We start from the raw sequence: 21,195 nt of genomic DNA, 5'->3' as shown, positions 1-21,195 counted from the left end.
TTCTTGCTTCGGGTGGCGGCGAGGGTCTTCCTGGCTAGTTTCAACTCCTTGCTGTTTTCGGCGAGGGGTAGTAGCGGTGTCTGCGGTGCCATACGGAAGGTGCGGGGGATTTCACCTTTGTCGTTCAGTGCCGCAGATAGCATTCGCTGCTTTGATAGTTTCACTTCTTCGTCACTGTCCAGCGTCTCTTGTATCCAACGTTTGTCTGAGATTAGCTCGTCATTGCCCATAATGTTGTCATCTAAATAATCAGACTTAATATTTGGCTATTTTAAGTTTCGACTATCCGCACATGAGGTTAGGTTAGTTATTGTTGTGTTCACCGGGCGACCGAAGTGTGCTTCGAATGGGGAAATATTAGTTGCTTTTTTGCGGCATATTCTTAATTCCTGTGCGATTTGTCTTAATGACTGTTTTATGTTGAAAGGGCGCTGGTTCGGGTCTAGTTTAATGCAACCTAGGCGGCGTTTTACCGTTTTTATTAATCTTTCGACTAATCCTATCGATCGGTGATCGTTCGCTGGGGCGAATATTATCTTGATATTATTTCTATTGCAGAATTCTTTTATTACATTTCCTGTTTGGCATCTAGCCTGGTCCATTCGTATGGATCTGGGTACCCCTTGGATAGCAATGTATTTTGTTAGGAAATGTTCTATGTTTGTGGCATTCGCGTTGGGGTATAATTTAAGCGTTGGGAATTTAGAGAATCTATCAATGCATGCAAGGAAGTATAGTTCTCTTCCTTGACCGTCTAGTATTGGGCCCCCAAAGTCTAATTGTATTTCTTCGTTCGGTTCGACGCATGGTTTTAGTGGTGACCATTTGGTTTTTGGTATTATGCTTTTAAGGTTCTTACCAACTTCTGTGCACGGGCGACACGTTTTTGACTTGTTAATCAGATCTCTATTTATGAACGGCCACCATAATCTGTTGGCTAATTCAGTCATCCCCCAAGCGCGTGGGTGGGTTGCGTGCAGGACGTCTATCACTGCATCTTTCATTGCGTTTGGAATGGTTAGCCGATTGTCTAGGAGGATGCACCCGTCATTCACACTGAGTTGTTTCCAATGTGTATGGATTTGCCTGCTTACTGCCTTACATCTTTGTTCGTCCCCTTGTGTTATGCAGTCTCTTATCTCCCGTAGAACTGCGTCTCTGTTCGTCATGGCCGCGATTAGTGTTGAACTGAAGACATCTCGTATTGCTTTATCTAACTGGGTGTCTACTTTGGTGGGGCGATCTTCTTTTTGTCTGGGCTGAGGTAGGTCGAGAAAGAGATTGGGTTCTTAGCTGGCGATGTAGGTGGGTTTTGTTGGATTGTGGGTTGTTTTTTGTCCATTTCGAAATTAGAGTTGGAATTAGGTAGTGACTTATCTGTAGCTAAGTTATTTGGCAAATGCGCTTTTGCATTGTTTTGCTGTGTGACTTTTTGTAAAGTTGCGTCATCTATCGTCACGTGGTTTTCTATATTTGGTAATTCTTTGTTTCTGCGTAAGCTGTAATTGTGCAGCTTTTGCAAAGTTTGTGGTTTTGTCTTGTGACTTTGTGCTCTAGGCACTTTGATTTTGGAATCGTCCTGCGATTGCAGGGGTAATTTTCGTGGGCGGCCTCTTTGTCGTTTGATTTCCGGCTTTGTAATTAGTGCTTTGGAATCGTTGGACGATTCCAACTTGTCTGGTTTTCGTGGCCTCCCTCGTTGTTTTATTCCATAGATGGTTTGTTTAATTGCGTCTATTTGCGCGATTACAAAGTCCTCATCGTATCGGCTTATTGGCTTAGCTTTGTTATTTGGGTTTCTTGAAATGTAATCTGTTAATCCCATCTTTGATCCTGGTATGTGTTCAATTTGAAAATGGAATGGGATTAACCTGTCACACCAACGTGTTAGTCTACTTTGATGGGCTTTAGTAGATTTCTCTTTCAATATGGATAAAAGTGCTCTATGATCTGTTTGTACTGTAAAATAATGACCATAAAGATGATGTTTGAAATGTTCGAGTGCCCACACTACACCTAAAAGTTCTAGTTCATTTATGCTATATTTTTCTTCAGCTTTATTTAGGAAACGTGAGGCGTATGCGATTGTCTCCCATCCTTTATTCGATTCTTGTTCTAGGACGGCTCCGAGTCCGGATCGTGATGCGTCTGTTCTGACTCTCGTTTTTCGGGTGGAATCATAGTGCGTACTTTCTGTTATGTTTTTTATGTGTAATTTTATATTTTCGAATGCTATTTGATGTTTATGTTCCCACTTGTATTTATTATCTTTTTTCAAAAGGTCTCTAAAGACTCTACACTGGATTGCTAGATTTGGAACAAATTTGGTTAGGTGGTGGACGCTTCCGAGGAATGATTTTAGTTGCTTGCATGTGTTCGGGGCTTTTAGGTTTTGAATAGCCTCGGTTTTGCTGATGAGTGGCTTTATTCCGTTTTGGTTGATTTCGAATCCTAACCATTCTATCTTATTTTTTGCGAAGTGGCATTTTTCTAAGTTTATGCTGAGGTTTTCTTTATCGAGTTTTTGCAGGCATTTAAAAACTTTTTCCTTGTGATTTTTTATTCCTCCGCCGGAGACTATAATTATGTCGTCCAAGAAACTATATGTGTCTCTAAGACCTTTTAGTGTGCTGTCAATGGCCTTTTGGAATTCTGCCGGCATGTCCGTTAGGCCGTAGAAACCTGTTATGAATCGGTACGTTCCGGTGGCTTGGCCGCCTACTATGTTAAAATTGCATTGCTTTGCTGTTGCCTCGTCTAGCGGTAGTTGGCTGTATGCATACCGTAAGTCGATTGTTGAAAAAAGTACTTCGCCTTCGTGCGACGATTCCGAAATTGATTGGGCAATATTGTCCATTAGGCAATCTATGTTTTGCATCTGATATTTGTTTTTGTGGATGGCTTTGTTTATAATTTTAGAGTCCAAGGCTAGTTTTATCCTTTTGTCTCTTTTGACTGTTATTACAATTGGCGATATGAAGTTTTTGTCGCTGCATTTGTCCAGTTTTATTATATTGCCCTTCTCTTGTAATTTTTTGAGTTCCTGTTCGACCTGGTTTTTTAAATGTATTGGTACTCTTCGACCTCGTTGATGAATAGGCGTAAAGTTTGTTTTAGATTTTACTGTGTGGTTGATTGATCGTCCTATCCGTTTTACTAGACCGGGAAATTGTTTTGCTATTAATTGTTTTAAGTTTTGGCTATCCAGATTTTCTATCATCGCGACATTCTTACCTTCCGAATTTGGGTATGACTGTTGATTGACTTGAATGCCTAGTCCTTGGAAGAGGTCTCGGCCTATTAGTGCTCTATGGTTGTTTGGTACTACGATGAGGTCGGCTCTTCCTGCGTTCCACCCGTTGCATTGAACGTCACAGTACTAGGTTCCCTTGTTCTTGATTGGGGTGTTCGTGAAGCTTCTTAGGTTAGTTGGATTCGTCTTGCGACGCCACCAACTATTTTTGTCCCGTTCCTCTATCTCGTGGGCCATCCGCTCTGTGATTAAGCTGTTTGAGCTCCCGGAGTCAACCATTACCCAATATTTGTTGTTTCCAAATGTCACCTTTAGTTTGGTGGGGGTTGTTGATCCTTCCGTTGGTGAGACTAGGTTTACACTGTAGTCTTCTTCTGAGTCATCTCTTATGCTCTCTATTTTGTTATTTAAGGAAACCATGTTTATGTTGTCCTCGTGTTGTGTATCGTGTATTTCTTCGATTTCTTTGATGTTTCTATTGTTGTTTCTGTTTAAGTTTGAGCGGCATACCTTGGCCAGGTGGTTGAGCTTATGGCATCTTCTGCATGTTTGGCCTAGCGCTTGACATTTGGCTCTGTGGTCTTGTGTCCAGGGTTGTCCGCAGTTTCTACAATTGTGTTGTACTTGTTGTCTGTTTGACTGAGTGTTGTTGTTGCCTCTGGACTGTGTGAATGTGCCTCTGGGCTGGCTATAGTTGCCTCTAAAATTTCCTCGATACCTTGAACTGGTGATTGCTAGAACGGGCTCCGATCGTCCTACTATTGATACCATTGATGGGTCTGTTGTGGATTTTGCCTGTATGGCTAGTTGGCTTCGTGCGCCTAATTCAATGCTGATGGCTAATTCCAGTGCCTTTTCTGGTTCCAATGTTACCTTCAAGAGTTCTTTTTGTATTTCTGGATCATTCATGTTGGCTGTGGAGATGTCTCTTAACAATCCGTCTTCTAGAGTTCCTAGCTGGCAGAATTCTGCTAGGGATCTTAAGGCCGAATGGAATTGTTCCATGGTTTCACCTTTTTGTTGACGTCTGGTTAGCAACAAATACCGGTCAAAAGTTACATTCCTTGGTCTTAAAAATGTCAACTCCAATTCTTCCCACAGTTGTTGTGTCGTGATGTTCTCGACGTTTGTATGTGCGTATTTTCGGGTGTGCATCCTGCGTCCTTCGATTCCAATTGTTAGGTACACCATTGATTTTGCCTTCTTGTCCGCAATGTCCCATGGCTTGTCGCCGCACAACACCCCTATTCTGTCGATTAAGTTGCACTCACTCTTCCATTTGGCTACTGCCTGACTGTATCTCGTGAGTCTCTCCCTCTCCATTGTTTGTGTTGGATTATTCACTGGTTGTTCTTCCACTGGTTCCGGGGGATATATGACTGTTGTCGGTTTCTCTCTTAGGAGTTCATCTAGTTCGATGTTTGTCTTTGCGACGAGGGCCATCTTGAGTTGACTTCTCCACTTTTCCCATGGAATGGGGGGGGGGGTTGGAGCTGGGTCGTTCCCAAAATGGTTCCAGTCCTAATATGGTACTTGCTTTTTCCGCTGACTGCGCCATGTGGTACTCAATTCCTTCACGCTCGACTAAGTATCTTATCTATCGTATAAAGAGAAGATTAACGCACAACTTCTATTCACGTTCATATAAGGCAGACTGCAATTGATCATTTCGTGGTCTGTCTGTTAGCGCGCAGATACCTGTCACTTTCAAAAACTATGAAGAATCGCGCGGCGATTCCAATGCTAACAAAACATGATGAATTACATACTGCATATGGTAGTATTAATTTACTGCTTCAAAGATTTAATAGTTTAGAGGTTAAGTGGTTACCCATGTACCACACAGTAATATGGCGCTTTTTTCTTGATTGCTTTACAAAGCAACCTACACACACCAAGCGCATCAAATAATAAACTGAAGTGTTCGGATAAACAAATCTTCAATATTCAACAAACGATGAGTCGCCTTTAGAGTAATATGGCATTTGTCTCTCGTTTGCTTTAAAATGCAAACTACACACCAATAGCAAAGCGAAGCAAGCAAAAAATGTTCGAGAAAACAACCCCTCCATTAACATGGATGATTTGTCTTCTTTACAGTAAAATGGCGCTTTTTTCTTGATTGCTTTACAAAGCAAACTACACACACCAATCGCAAATCGAAGCAAACGATGAGTCGTCTTTACAGTAATATGGCATTTTTCTCTCATTTGCTTTAAAATGCAAACTACACACCAAGCGCAAAGCGACGCGAGCAAAAATGTTCGAGAAAACAACCCCTCCATTAACATGGATGATGTCTTTCTTATAGTAACATGGCGCATTTTTCTTGATAGCTCTACAAAGCAACCTACACACACAAATCGCATATCAAAATAAACTGAAGTGTTCTGATAAACAAAACCTCCAATTTCAACAAACAATAGGTCGTATTTATAGTAAAATAGCGTTTTCTCTCGTTTGCTTTACAAAGATAACTAAATACCAAGCGCAAAGCGAAGCAAGCAAAGAATGTTCGAGAAAACAACTCCTCCATTAGCATGGACGGCTTGTTTTCTTTATTGTAATATGGCGCTTTTTTCTTGATTGCTTTACAAAGCAACCTACACACACAAGTCTCATCAAAATAAACTGAAGTGTTCGGATGAACAAAACCTCCTGTTCAACAAACGATGGGTCGTATTTATAGTAATATGGCATTTTCTCTCGTTTGCTTTACAAAGATAACAAAATACCAAGCGCAGAGCGAAGCAAGCAAAAAATGTTCGCGAAAACAACTCCTCAATTAAGATGGATGGTATGTCTTCTTTGTAGTAATATGGCTCTTTTTTACTGCTTTACAAAGATACCTACACACACCAAGCGCATCAGAGAAAAAACTGAAGTGTTCGGATAAAAAAATCTTCAATATTCAACAAACGATGAGTCGTCTTTATATTAATAAGGCATTCTTCTCGCGTTTGCTTTAAAAAGCAAACGCCACACCAAGCGCAAAGCGAAGCAAGCAAAGACGTTCGAGAAAACAACCCCTCCATTAACATGGATGATGTCTTTCTTATAGTAACATGGCGCATTTTTCTTGATAGCTCTACAAAGCAACCTACACACACAAATCGCATATCAAAATAAACTGAAGTGTTCTGATAAACAAAACCTCCAATTTCAACAAACAATAGGTCGTATTTATAGTAACATAGCGTTTTCTCTCGTTTGCTTTACAAAGATAACTAAATACCAAGCGCAAAGCGAAGCAAGCAAAGAATGTTCGAGAAAACAACTCCTCCATTAGCATGGACGGCTTGTTTTCTTTATTGTAATATGGCGCTTTTTTCTTGATTGCTTTACAAAGCAACCTACACACACAAGTCTCATCAAAATAAACTGAAGTGTTCGGATGAACAAAACCTCTTGTTCAACAAACGATGGGTCGTCTTTATATTAATATGGCATTCTTCTCTCTTTTGTTTTAAAAAGTAAACCCCACACCAAGCGCAAAGCGAAGCAAGCAAAGACGTTCGAGAAAACAACCCCTCCATTAACATGGATGATATGTCTTTCTTATAGTAACATGGCGCTTTTTTCATGATTGCTCCACAAAGCAACCTACACACACAAGTCTCATCAAAATAAACTGAAGTGTTCGGATAAACAAAACCTCCTGTTCAACAAACGATGGGTCGTATTTATAGTAATATGGCATTTTCTCTCGTTTGCTTTACAAAGATAACAAAATACCAAGCGCAGAGCGAAGCAAGCAAAAAATGTTCGCGAAAACAACTCCTCAATTAAGATGGATGGTATGTCTTCTTTGTAGTAATATGGCGCTTTTTTACTGCTTTACAAAGATACCTACACACACCAAGCAAATCAGAGAAAAAACTGAAGTGTTCGGATAAAAAAATCTTCAATATTCAACAAACTATGAGTCGTCTTTATATTAATAAGGCATTCTTCTCGCGTTTGCTTTAAAAAGCAAACGCCACACCAAGCGCAAAGCGAAGCAAGCAAAGACGTTCGAGAAAACAACCCCTCCATTAACATGGATGATGTCTTTCTTATAGTAACATGGCGCATTTTTCTTGATAGCTCTACAAAGCAACCTACACACACAAATCGCATATCAAAATAAACTGAAGTGTTCTGATAAACAAAACCTCCAATTTCAACAAACAATAGGTCGTATTTATAGTAACATAGCGTTTTCTCTCGTTTGCTTTACAAAGATAACTAAATACCAAGCGCAAAGCGAAGCAAGCAAAGAATGTTCGAGAAAACAACTCCTCCATTAGCATGGACGGTTTGTTTTCTTTATTGTAATATGGCGCTTTTTTCTTGATTGCTTTACAAAGCAACCTACACACAACAAGCGCATACCAACATAAACTGAAGTGTTCGGATAAATAAAACCTCGAATTTCAACAAACGATGAGTCGTCTTTATATTAATATGGCATTCTTCTCTCTTTGCTTTAAAAATTAAACCCCACACCAAGCGCAAAGCGAAGCAAGCAAAGACGTTCGAGAAAACAACCCCTCCATTAACATGGATGATATGTCTTTCTTATAGTAACATGGCGCTTTTTTCATGATTGCTCCACAAAGCAACCTACACACACAAGTCTCATCAAAATAAACTGAAGTGTTCGGATGAACAAAACCTCCATTTCAACAAACGATGGGTCGTATTTATAGTAATATGGCAATTTCTCTCGTTTGCTTTACAAAGATAACAAAATACCAAGCGCAGAGCGAAGCAAGCAAAAAATGTTCGCGAAAACAACTCCTCAATTAAGATGGATGGTATGTCTTCTTTATAGTAATATGGCGCTTTTTTACTGCTTTACAAAGATACCTACACACACTAAGCGCATCAAAGAAAAAACTGAAGTGTTCGGATAAAAAATCTTCAATATTCAACAAACGATGAGTCGTCTTTATATTAATAAGGCATTCTTCTCGCGTTTGCTTTAAAAAGCAAACGCCACACCAAGCGCAAAGCGAAGCAAGCAAAGACGTTCGAGAAAACAACCCCTCCATTAACATGGATGATGTCTTTCTTATAGTAACATGGCGCATTTTTCTTGATAGCTCTACAAAGCAACCTACACACACAAGTCTCATCAAAATAAACTGAAGTGTTCGGATGAACAAAACCTCCATTTCAACAAACGATGGGTCGTATTTATAGTAATATGGCATTTTCTCTCGTTTGCTTTACAAAGATAACAAAATACCAAGCGCAGAGCGAAGCAAGCAAAAAATGTTCGCGAAAACAACTCCTCAATTAAGATGGATGGTATGTCTTCTTTATAGTAATATGGCGCTTTTTTACTGCTTTACAAAGATACCTACACACACCAAGCGCATCAAAGAAAAAACTGAAGTGTTCGGATAAAAAATCTTCAATATTCAACAAACGATTAGTCGTCTTTATATTAATAAGGCATTCTTCTCGCGTTTGCTTTAAAAAGCAAACTCCACACCAAGCGCAAAGCGAAGCAAGCAAAGACGTTCGAGAAAACAACCCCTCTATTAACATGGATGATATGTCTTTCTTATAGTAACATGGCGCTTTTTTCATGATTGCTCCACAAAGCAACCTACACACAAGTCTCAAAATAAACTGAAGTGTTCGGATGAACAAAACCTCCATTTCAACAAACGATGGGTCGTATTTATAGTAATATGGCATTTTCTCTCGTTTGCTTTACAAAGATAACAAAATACCAAGCGCAGAGCGAAGCAAGCAAAAAATGTACGCGAAAACAACTCCTCAATTAACATGGATGATATGTCTTCTTTATAGTAATATGGCGCTTTTTTACTGCTTTACAAAGATACCTACACACACCAAGCGCATCAAAGAAAAAACTGAAGTGTTCGGATAAAAAATCTTCAATATTCAACAAACGATTAGTCGTCTTTATATTAATAAGGCATTCTTCTCGCGTTTGCTTTAAAAAGCAAACGCCACACCAAGCGCAAAGCGAAGCAAGCAAAGACGTTCGAGAAAACAACCCCTCCATTAACATGGATGATATGTCTTTCTTATAGTAACATGGCGCTTTTTTCATGATTGCTCCACAAAGCAACCTACACACAAGTCTCACCAAAATAAACTGAAGTGTTCGGATGTACAAAACCTCCATTTCAACAAACGATGGGTCGTATTTATAGTAATATGGCATTTTCTCTCGTTTGCTTTACAAAGATAACAAAATATCAAGCGCAGAGCGAAGCAAGCAAAAAATGTTCGCGAAAACAACTCCTCAATTAAGATGGATGGTATGTCTTCTTTATAGTAATATGGCGCTTTTTTACTGCATTACAAAGATACCTACACACACCAAGCGCATCAAAGAAAAAACTGAAGTGTTCGGATAAAAAATCTTCAATATTCAACAAACGATTAGTCGTCTTTATATTAATAAGGCATTCTTCTCGCGTTTGCTTTAAAAAGCAAACGCCACACCAAGCGCAAAGCGAAGCAAGCAAAGACGTTCGAGAAAACAACCCCTCCATTAACATGGATGATATGTCTTTCTTATAGTAACATGGCGCTTTTTTCATGATTGCTCCACAAAGCAACCTACACACAAGTCTCATCAAAATAAACTGAAGTGTTCGGATGAACAAAACCTCCATTTCAACAAACGATGGGTCGTATTTATAGTAATATGGCATTTTCTCTCGTTTGCTTTACAAAGATAACAAAATACCAAGCGCAGAGCGAAGCAAGCAAAAAATGTTCGCGAAAACAACTCCTCAATTAAGATGGATGGTATGTCTCCTTTATAGTTATATGGCGCTTTTTTACTGCTTTGAAAAGATACCTACACACACCAAGCGCATCAAAGAAAAAACTGAAAAGTTCGGATAAAAAAATCTTCAATATTCAACAAACGATGAGTCGTCTTTATATTAATAAGGCATTCTTCTCGCGTTTGCTTTAAAAAGCAAACGCCACACCAAGCGCAAAGCGAAGCAAGCAAAGACGTTCGAGAAAACAACCCCTCCATTAACATGGATGATATGTCTTTATTATAGTAACATGGCGCTTTTTTCATGATTGCTCTACAAAGCAACCTACACACACAAGGCGCATATCAAAATAAACTTTAGTGTTCGGATGAACAGAACCTCCATTTCAACAAACGATGGGTCGTATTTATAGTAATATGGCATTTTCTCTCGTTTGCTTTACAAAGATAACAAAATACCAAGCGCAGAGCGAAGCAAGCAAAAAATGTTCGCGAAAACAACTCCTCAATTAACATGGATGATATGTCTTCTTTATAGTAATATGGCGCTTTTTTACTGCTTTACAAAGCTACCTACACACACCAAGCGCATCAAAGATAAAACTAAAGTGTTCGGATAAAAAAATCTTCAATATTCAACAAACGATGAGTCGCCTTTAGAGTAATATGGCATTTGTCTCTCGTTTGCTTTAAGATGCAAACTACACACCAATAGCAAAGCGAAGCAAGCAAAAAATGTTCGACAAAACAACCCCTCCATTAACATGGATGATTTGTGTTCTTTACAGTAATATGGCGCTTTTTTCTTGACTGCTTTACAAAGCAACCTACACACACTAAGCGCATCAAAGAATAAACTGAAGTGTTCGGATAAACAAATCTTCAATATTCAACAAACGATGAGTCGCCTTTAGAGTAATATGGCATTTGTCTCTCGTTTGCTTTAAAATGCAAACTACACACCAATAGCAAAGCGAAGCAAGCAAAAAATGTTCGACAAAACAACCCCTCCATTAACATGGATAATTTGTCTTCTTTACAGTAAAATGGCGCTTTTTTCTTGATTGCTTTACAAATCAAACTACACACCATTCGCAAAGCGAAGCAAGCAAAAATGTTCGAGAAAATAACCCCTCCATTAACATGGATGATGTCTTTCTTATAGTAACACGGCGCTTTTTTCTTGATAGCTCTACAAAGCAACCTACACACACAAATCGCATATCAAAATAAACTGAAGTGTTCGGATAAACAAAACCTCTAATTTCAACAAACAATAGGTCGTATTTATAGTAACAGCGTTTTCTCTCGTTTGCTTTACAAAGATAATTAAATACCAAGCGCAAAGCGAAGCAAGCAAAAAAAGTTCGAGAAAACAACTCCATTAGCATGGACGATTTGTTTTCTTTATGGTAATATGGCGCTTTTTTCTTGATTGCTTTACAAAGCAACCTACACACACCAAGCGCATACCAAAATAAACTGAAGTGTTCGGATAAATAAAACCTCGAATTTCAACAAACGATGAGTCGTCTTTATATTAATATGGCATTTTTTTCTCGTTTGCTTTACAAAGCAAACTACACACCAAGCTCAAAGCGAAGCGAGCAAAGAAGTTCGAGAAAACAACCCCTCCATTATCATGGATGATATGTCTTTCTTATAGTAACATGGCGCTTTTTTCATGATTGATTTATAAAGCAACCTACAAACACAAGTCGCATATCAAAATAAACTGAAGTGTTCGGATGAACAAAACCTCCATTTCAACAAACGATGGGTCGTATTTATAGTAATATGGCATTTTCTCTCGTTTGCTTTACAAAGATAACAAAATACCAAGCGCAAAGCAAAGCAAGAAAAAAATATGTCCGAGAAAACAACTCCTCCATTAACATGGATGATTTGTTTTCTTTATAGTAATATGGCGCTTTTTTCTTGATTGATTTACAAAGCAACCTACAAACACCAAGCGCATACCAAAATAAACTGAAGTGTTCGGATAAAAAACCTCCAATTTCAACAAATGATGAATCGTCTTTATATTAATATGGCATTTTTCTCTCATTCGCTTTACAAAGATAACAAAATACCAAGCGCAAAGCAAAGCAAGCAAAAAAATGTTCGAGAAAACAACTCATCCATTAACATGGATGATATGTCTTCTTTATAGTAATATGGCGCTTTCTTCTTGACTGCTTTACAAAGCAACCTACACACACCAAGCGCATCAAAGAATAAACTAAGTGTTCGGATAAACAAATCTTCAAATTTCAACAAATGATGAGTCGTCTTTAGAGTAATATGGCATTTTTCTCTCGTTTGCTTTTAAATGCAAACTACACAGAGCGCAATGCGAAGCAAGCAGAAAATGATCGAGAAAACAACTCCTCCAATAACATGGATGATATGTCTTCTTTATAGTAATATGGCGCTTTTTTCTTGACTGCTTTACAAAGCAACCTACACACACCAAGCGCATCAAAGAATAGACTGAAGTGTTCGATAAACAAATCTTCAAATTTCAACAAACGATGAGTCCTCTTTAGAGTAATATGGCACTTTTCTCTCGTTTGCTTCTAAATGCAAACTACACACCAATCGCAAAGCGAAGCAAGCAAAAAATGATCGAGAAAACAACTCCTCCATTAACATGGATGATATCTCTTCTTATAGTAATATGGCGCTTTTTTCTTGACTGCTTTACAAAGCAACCTACACACACTAAGCGCATCAAAGAATAAACTGAAGCGTTCGGATAAACAAATCTTCAAATTTCAACAAACGATGAGTCATCTTTAGAGTAATATGGCACTTTTCTCTCGTTTGCTTCTAAATGCAAACTACACACCAATCGCAAAGCGAAGCAAGCAAAAAATGTTCGAGAAAACAACCCCTCCATTAACATGGATGATTTGTCTTCTTTACAGTAAAATGGCGCTTTTTTCATGATTGCTTTACAAAGCAAACTACACACACCAATCGCAAATCGAAGCAAACGATGAGTCGTCTTTACAGTAATATGGCATTTGTCTCTCGTTTGCTTGAAAATGCAAACTAAACACCAACCGCAAAGCCAAGCAATTAAAAAATGTTCGAGAAAACAACCCCTCCATTAACATGGATGATTTGTCTTCTTTACAGTAAAATGGCGCTTTTTTCTTGATTGCTTTACAAAGCAAACTACACACACCAAGCGCAAATCGAAGCAAACGATGAGTCGTTTTTATAATAATATGGCATTTTTTTCTCGTTTGCTTTACAAAGCAAACTACACACTAAGCGCAAAGCGAAGCGAGCAAAAAATGTTCGAGAAAACACTTCATCCATTAACATGGATGATATGTCTTCTTTATAGTAATATGGCGCTTTCTTCTTGACTGCTTTACAAAGCAACCTACACACACCAAGCGCATCAAAGAATAAACTAAGTGTTCGGATAAACAAATCTTCAAAATTTCAACAAACGATGAGTCGTCTTTAGAGTAATATGGCATTTTTCTCTCGTTTGCTTTACAAAGCAAACTACACACCAAGCGCAAGGCGAAGCAAGCAAAAAATGTACGAGAACACAACTCCTCCATTAAAATGGATGACATGTCTTCTTATAGTCATATGGCGCTTTTTTCTTGACTGCTTTACAAAGCAACCTACACACACTAAGCGCAACAAAGAAAAAACTGAAGTGTTCGGATAAACAAATCTTCAAATTTCAACAAACGATGAGTCATCTTTAGAGTAATATGGCATTTTCCTCTCGTTTGCTATTAAATGCAAACTACACACCATTCGCAAAGCTAAGCAAGCAAATAATGTTCGAGAAAACAACTCCTCCATTAACTGGATGATATCTCTTCTTATAGTAATATGGCGCTTTTTTCTTGACTGCTTTACAAAGCAACCTACACACACTAAGCGCATCAAAGAATAAACTGAAGTGTTCGGATAAACAAATCTTCAAATTTCAACAAACGATGAGTCATCTTTAGAGTAATATGGCATTTTCCTCTCGTTTGCTATTAAATGCAAACTACACACCATTCGCAAAGCTAAGCAAGCAAAAAATGTTCGAGAAAACAACCCCTCCATTAACATGGATGATTTGTCTTCTTTACAGTAAAATGGCGCTTTTTTTCATGATTGCTTTACAAAGCAAACTACACACACCAATCGCAAATCGAAGCAAACGATGAGTCGTCTTTACAGTAATATGGCATTTGTCTCTCGTTTGCTTTAAAATGCAAACTAAACACCATTCGCAAAGCTAAGCAAGCAAAAAATGTTCGAGAAAACAACCCCTCCATTAACATGGATGATTTGTCTTCTTTACAGTAAAATGGCGCTTTTTTCTTGATTGCTTTACAAAGCAAACTACACACACCAAGCGCAAATCGAAGCAAACGATGAGTCGTTTTTATAATAATATGGCATTTTTTTCTCGTTTGCTTTACAAAGCAAACTACACACTAAGCGCAAAGCGAAGCGAGCAAAAAATGTTCGAGAAAACACTTCATCCATTAACATGGATGATATGTCTTCTTTATAGTAATATGGCGCTTTCTTCTTGACTGCTTTACAAAGCAACCTACACACACCAAGCGCATCAAAGAATAAACTAAGTGTTCGGATAAACAAATCTTCAAAATTTCAACAAACGATGAGTCGTCTTTAGAGTAATATGGCATTTTTCTCTCGTTTGCTTTACAAAGCAAACTACACACCAAGCGCAAGGCGAAGCAAGCAAAAAATGTACGAGAACACAACTCCTCCATTAAAATGGATGACATGTCTTCTTATAGTCATATGGCGCTTTTTTCTTGATTGCTTTACAAAACAACCTACACACAACAAGCGCAAATCGAAGCAAACGATGAGTCGCCTTTACAGTAATATGGCATTTGTCTCTCGTTTGCTTTAAAATGCAAACTAAACACCAATCGCAAAGCCAAGCAAGCAAAAATGTTCGAGAAAACATCCCCTCCATTAACATGGATGATTTGTCTTCTTTACAGTAATATGGCGCTTTTTTCTTGATTGCTTTACAAAGCAAACTACACACACCAAGCGCAAATCGAAGCAAACGATGAGTCGCCTTTACAGTAATATGGCATTTGTCTCTCGTTTGCTTTAAAATGCAAACTAAACACCAATCGCAAAGCCAAGCAAGCAAAAATGTTCGAGAAAACAACCCCTCCATTAACATGGATGATTTGTCTTCTTTACAGTAATATGGCGCTTTTTTCTTGATTGCTTTACAAAACAACCTACACACACCAAGCGCAAAGCAAAATAAACTGAAGTGATCGAATAAACAAATCCTCCAATTTCAACAAATGAGTCTTCTTTATAGTATTTGGCGTTTTTATCTCGTTTGCTTTACCAAGCAACCTAAACACCAAGCACAAGGCAAAATAATGTAAAAATGTTTCAGAAAACATATCCTCCATTAACATGAAAGATTTATGTCTACTTTGTAGTAATATTGCGCTTTTCTCTTGACTGCTTCTATAAAGCAACCTACACACACCAGGCAACCCATTTATTGATATTTAAGAACAAACCCATTTATTGATATGTGATGACGTAGTAGCAATCCAGAGACTCTTCAAGCTGTGATCTCCGAATTGCATGCTGATAACGGGCTTCTTTTCTTGGACGACTTGTCGTGATGCAAATATGCTGCTACTGTCAGCTGAGCAGTTGTCATTCAGCGTGTTCAGAGAGGGAGTCAAGTCAGTTTCGAACACACAGCCATCTCTCCCGCCAGAATATAGGGTGGTAAAGGCGGTGTCCGTCTGAAAATCTCACTCAGTTGGTATAAAATAGCCCACCATTTAGTTGATACAAACAACTAGTACCCTATGTACCGCAACAGTATTTTAATTTGGGATCTCAGGGCATAACAAACTGCGCAACTCAACTTCTACCGTTCTCAGCTTTTTAATGAAACAAATTACACATACAAGTATTTTAGTACAAGTCCCTTTTTATCAATTAACCACAAAATTAAACATGGCTGGCATATTGCCAGAAAAAAGCCGCAGTAGCTTTGTAGATCTGCAGTCTCAAAAAGATAGTAAAAGAAACAGACCAAAAAATAAAATTCTATTTAATTATTAGTAATAATTATTATTAAATTGACTTGATACCCGCGATACGGGAATCACTTTATTAATTACAAAAACAGGACCAATTCACAGGATACTGATAGTATTTAAAGTTCACAGCCTTTAATTTCAAAAGAGAGTTCAACTGTTTCCGAAATAACACTTTTGGACATGTCCAGTCAAAAAATGAGATGCCATTTCGCTGGGTGAGAACATTTGCATATTTCACAACTCTCAAAACAAAATACTCTTCCAATTTGAATGATTTCGTCCAATTAAAATTTGTCATCAAAAATTGTTTTGCTGCAGAACGGTTACTGCGTGGTCCCTTGAAAACTTTCCAATAATCACCAAACTTAAGGGCAGTATCACAGTTGTAAATTTTGTTCAGCATAAGATCTTTTCAAACCAAAAGAAAACTGATTGGCAACAAATTGTTGTAAATGAGGCTCTGATTGTAGTCACGATCGGTATAAATTTCTTATCAAAAGCCCACTGAGCGCTCGTCTTTGCATCTTTTCTAGTTTTCTGCAATTTGGCCAATTCGAGAACCATACATTTGACGCGTGAAGAATTGATAAAATGTAACTTTTGTATAAACTTGCATTAACTCCCGTATTTTTAGAAAAGGGAAAGTTTCTCTTCAAGAGAAAAGAGCTTTTGTTGTGTCTTCGATAACCGCTGATTGATATGACTGTCCCAATTCAAATTATTAGTAATAATTATACCCAGATCAATCACCGAAGGTTTGCATGTAATTTGTGTATCATCTGCATACAAGTCGACACTTAACTGATCTAACTTTTTTACATCAAAACATAGCTTCAAACTGTGCAATGTTGAATTCCAAATTGTTTTCTATTGACATATTGATAGCTTTGTTTACATAATTTTGTAGCGAAATAAGTTCATTTGACTTCCAATAATTTTTGTGTCATCAGCAAAAAGATATGTGCTGTTCTCCATTAGAGATGGAAGGTCGTTAATTTAGAAAGCGAACATAAAAACTGAACCAGTGGACCACAACTCGTAACAGTTCTCTGACGAATACTCATCTTTAACAAATACGCACTGCGTTCTATTTGATAAGTAATCTGCAGAAAACTTGACAAATTGGTTATCAAATCCAAAATGCATAAGCTTCAATAAAATTGCATTGTGATTTATTGTATCGAACGCATTTGCAATATCGAGATAAATGGTTAATGCATTTAAACTCTTTAGCATTTAAACAACGAACACAAAACTCAAGTACTCGAGTCTTTTTTCCACAATACTCGAGTTTTTGAGTGATTGTAGAATGCTTGGGCCTGAAACAATGCTGGCGATTGTCTATATTTCTCAATAAACGATCTCTAAATTTTCTGTACAATAACTTCTCGAAAAGTAAGGGAAAGCGCGCACAACATTGAGACTGGTCTGTAATTTTTTATGTCAATTCTCGACTCCCTTTTATGCAGGGGTTTAATTATTGCTTTTTTCCAGCTCTTTGGAAACTCTTGCTCATTTATAATTTTGTTAAATATCTCAGCAACGACTGGAAAAAACACAGCTGAAAAAGTTTTCAATATTATTGGCTGCAATTTATCGTATGAATTCGAACCCCAATGACAACTAAAGATCATTGATTTTATTTCACTATCAGTGAAATAGATATCTTCAAGATAAATTGTGGGGTCTGCTGAAGCGCGTAGCACTGAAAGAGGGTTCGTGTCTTCTTTGAAAACAAATGCGAAAAGTTGATTGAAAGCAACTGGCAATTTTCAACGATCCGGAAATACTTTCCAGCAAATATCATCTTAGCTCGCAGATCGGGCAAACGACGAAAGCTCTTAAAATGTTGAAAAACTGTCGAAGTTAAAACTGCAAAATAATTCAGATATACTATTTTATCAAGTGAATAAGCTAAATTCTATTCAAGTCTTTCAATTATGTTATTGTCTTTTTGACGTCGTTCAGCTGTATTTAGAGCATTCTCTGCGTGAATAGAATGAGACGAAAAGTAACAAAGCTAAGATGTTAGATTTTGATTAAGAATCTGCATAACATAGCTGCAATCAAATAAACTCCAATTAGAGTGACACATACTCACTTGACCTTAACTCTTTAAGTAAAGTAAGTTAAATTCAAAGCGAGAAAGTCATTTTTGAGAGTGAGGTAAATCACGTGTGACCAAAACTTATTCACGCAAATGAACCAAAAACTCGCTCCACTAAGATTGAAAAATGACGTCACGCACGCAATTCAGTTGGAATTGAATGAACGAATGAACAAAAAGCAGATTTGAAGTGATTGTGGCGTCATATGGTCGTAACAAAAATCGCGACGACAAAATAAACAAAAAAACAAGAGCAGGCCAATAATAGCCCCAGCTATCGCAGTAAAATTGCCGCATGTGAATTAAAAACCACTAGCGAGAAAGCGAATTTGTTCAAACACCATTATCTCACACCTTTAAAATTAGAGCGAAAAAATTTTATGCCGCGAAAGCACTCGCTATTTCGCTCCACTTCCTGTTTCGGCGTGACCAAAACCATTACTCCAACTTGACTTCAAAAAACATGAAAATATGTCAACAGAACTTTAAAAAAACTGACAATGATTATCTTAATCAATAACACAAATCACTGTAACAACAACACGAAAATGTTATGAAAATGAACGATCAACAAGTATCTGACCAAAAAAGATGAGAAATCTGATAAAAAACTCCTTGAAAAAGTTGCAGCTTCAAAACACCTATTGGCAAAACACCATTCGACACGTTTAGTTTTCATTCATTAAATGACTACAACAAATTGACAGAAAAACCCAACAAAAAATTCAAGTAAGGGTGGTAAGGTAAATTGAAGGACAAAATAAAAAATTATTCTGTGCAAAAGTTCAATAAACTTAGCAACAAATAATGAATAAATTGCCATTAACCGAAACCAATTCAAAAAATGCTCTTCCAATTTGACTGATTTCGTTCAATTAAAATTTGTCCACAAAAATTGTTTTGCTGCAGAACGGTTACTGCGTGGTCCCTTGAAAACTTTCCAATAATCATCAAATTTAAGGGCAGTATCACAGTTGTAAATTTTGTTCAGCATAAGAAGATCTTTTCGAACTAAAACAAAACTGATTGGCAACAAATTGTTGTAAATGAGGCTCTGATTGTAGTCACTATCGGTTAACAAAATTCTTATTCAAAGCTCACTGAGCACTCGTCTTTGCAACTTTTCTAGTTTTCTGCAATCTGCCCCATTCGAGAACCATACATTTGACGCGTAAAGAATTGATAAAATGTAATTTTTGTATAAACTTACGTTTACTCTCGTATTTGTAGAAAAGGGAACGTTTCTCAAGAAAAAAACAGCTTTTGTTGTGCCTTCGATAACCGCTGATTGATATGACTGTCCCATTTCAAATTACTAGTAATAATTATACCCAGATCATTCGCCGAAGATTTGCATGTAATTTCTATATCATCTGCATATAAGTGGACACTACACTGATCCAACTTTTTTACATGAAAACACAGCTTCAAACCTTGCAATGTTTAATTCTAACCTGTTTTCTTTTGACAATTTGATAGCTTTTTTACGAAAATCATTTTGTAGCGAAAATAAGTTCATTTGACTTACAATAATTTTTGTGTCATCAGCAAAAAGATATGTGCTGTTCTCCATTAGAGATGGAAGGTCGTCAATGTACACAGCGAACATAAAAACCGCAAACACTGAACCAGTGGACCACAACTCGTAACAGTTCTCTGACGAATACTCATCTTTAACAAATACGCACTGCGTTCTATTTGATAAGTAATCTGCAGAAAACTTGACAAATTGGTTATCAAATCCAAAATGCATAAGCTTCAATAAAATTGCATTGTGATTTATTGTATCGAACGCATTTGCAATATCGAGATAAAGGGTTAATGCATTTAAACTCTTTAGCATTTAAAAAACGAACACAAAACTCAAGTACTCGAGTCTTTTTTCCACAATACTCCAGCATTTGAGTAATTGTAGAATGCTTTGGCATAAAACCATGCTGGCGATTGTCTAAATTTCTCAATAAACTATCCCTAAATTTTCTGTACAATAACTTCTCGAAAAGTAAGGGAAAGCGCGCACAACATTGAGACTGGTCTGTAATTTTTTATGTCAATTCTCGACTCCCTTTTACGCAGAGGTATAATATTTGCTGTTTTCCAGCTCTTTGGAAACTCTTGCTCATTTATAATTTTGTTAAATATCTCAGCGACAACTGGAAAAATGGCACTTGAAAGTGTTCAATGATATTGCCTGCAATTTATCGTATGAATCCGAACCCGAATGACAACTAAAGATCATTGATTTTACTTCACTGTCAGTGAAATAGATATCTTCAAGATAAATTGTGGGGTCTGCTGAAGCGCGTAGCACTGAAAGAGGGTTCGTGTCTTCTTTGAAAACCGATGCGAAAAGTTGATTGAAAGCATTGGCAATTTTCAACGATCCGGAAATACTTTCCAGCAAATATCATCTTAGCTGGCAGATCGGGCAAACGACGAAAGCTCTTAATATGTTGAAAAACTGTCAAAGTTAAAACTGCAAACTAATTCAGATATACTATTTTACCAAGTGAATAAGCTAAATTCTTTTCAAGTCTTTCAATTATGTTATTGTTTTTTGACGTCGTTTAGCTGTATTTAGAGCATTCTCTGCGTGAATAGAATGAGACGAAAAGTAACCTAAGATGTTAGATTTTGATTAAGAATCTGCATAACTTAGCTGCGATCAAATAAACTTCAATTAAAGTGACACATACTCACTTGAGCTTAACTCTTTAAGTAAAGTAAGTAAAATTCAAAGTGAGAAAGTCATTTTTGAGAGTGAGGTAAATCACGTGCGACCAAAACTTATTCACGCAAATGAACCAAAAACTCGCTCCACTAAGATTGAAAAATGACGTCACGCATGCAATTCAGTTGAAATTGAATGAACGAATGAACAAAAAGCAGATTTGAAGTGATTGTGACGTCATATGGTCGTAACAAAAATCTCGACAAAATAAACAAAAACCAAGAGCAGGCCAATAATAGCCCCAGC

At 37.4% G+C, this 21,195-nt stretch overlaps 1 protein-coding gene across 2 annotated transcripts in view; it reads right to left on the bottom strand.

Moving 5' to 3' along the window:
* Positions 1–21,195, bottom strand: part of LOC142349336 (WD repeat-containing protein 48-like) — a 281,832-nt gene that overhangs the window by 165,285 nt on the left and 95,352 nt on the right. For both annotated transcript variants that reach the window (XM_075400812.1, XM_075400813.1), the window contains exon 7: positions 15,575–15,808. In XM_075400812.1, the coding sequence (XP_075256927.1) occupies positions 15,575–15,808 (234 nt within the window). The remainder of the gene's footprint in view (positions 1–15,574; positions 15,809–21,195) is intronic.

The sequence above is a fragment of the Convolutriloba macropyga genome, chromosome 11, assembly GCF_964194025.1.
Source record: "Convolutriloba macropyga chromosome 11, txConMacr16.3, whole genome shotgun sequence".
Classification (NCBI taxonomy): Eukaryota; Metazoa; Xenacoelomorpha; order Acoela; family Convolutidae; genus Convolutriloba; species Convolutriloba macropyga.
This window is presented reverse-complemented; position numbering and strand designations above follow the sequence as displayed.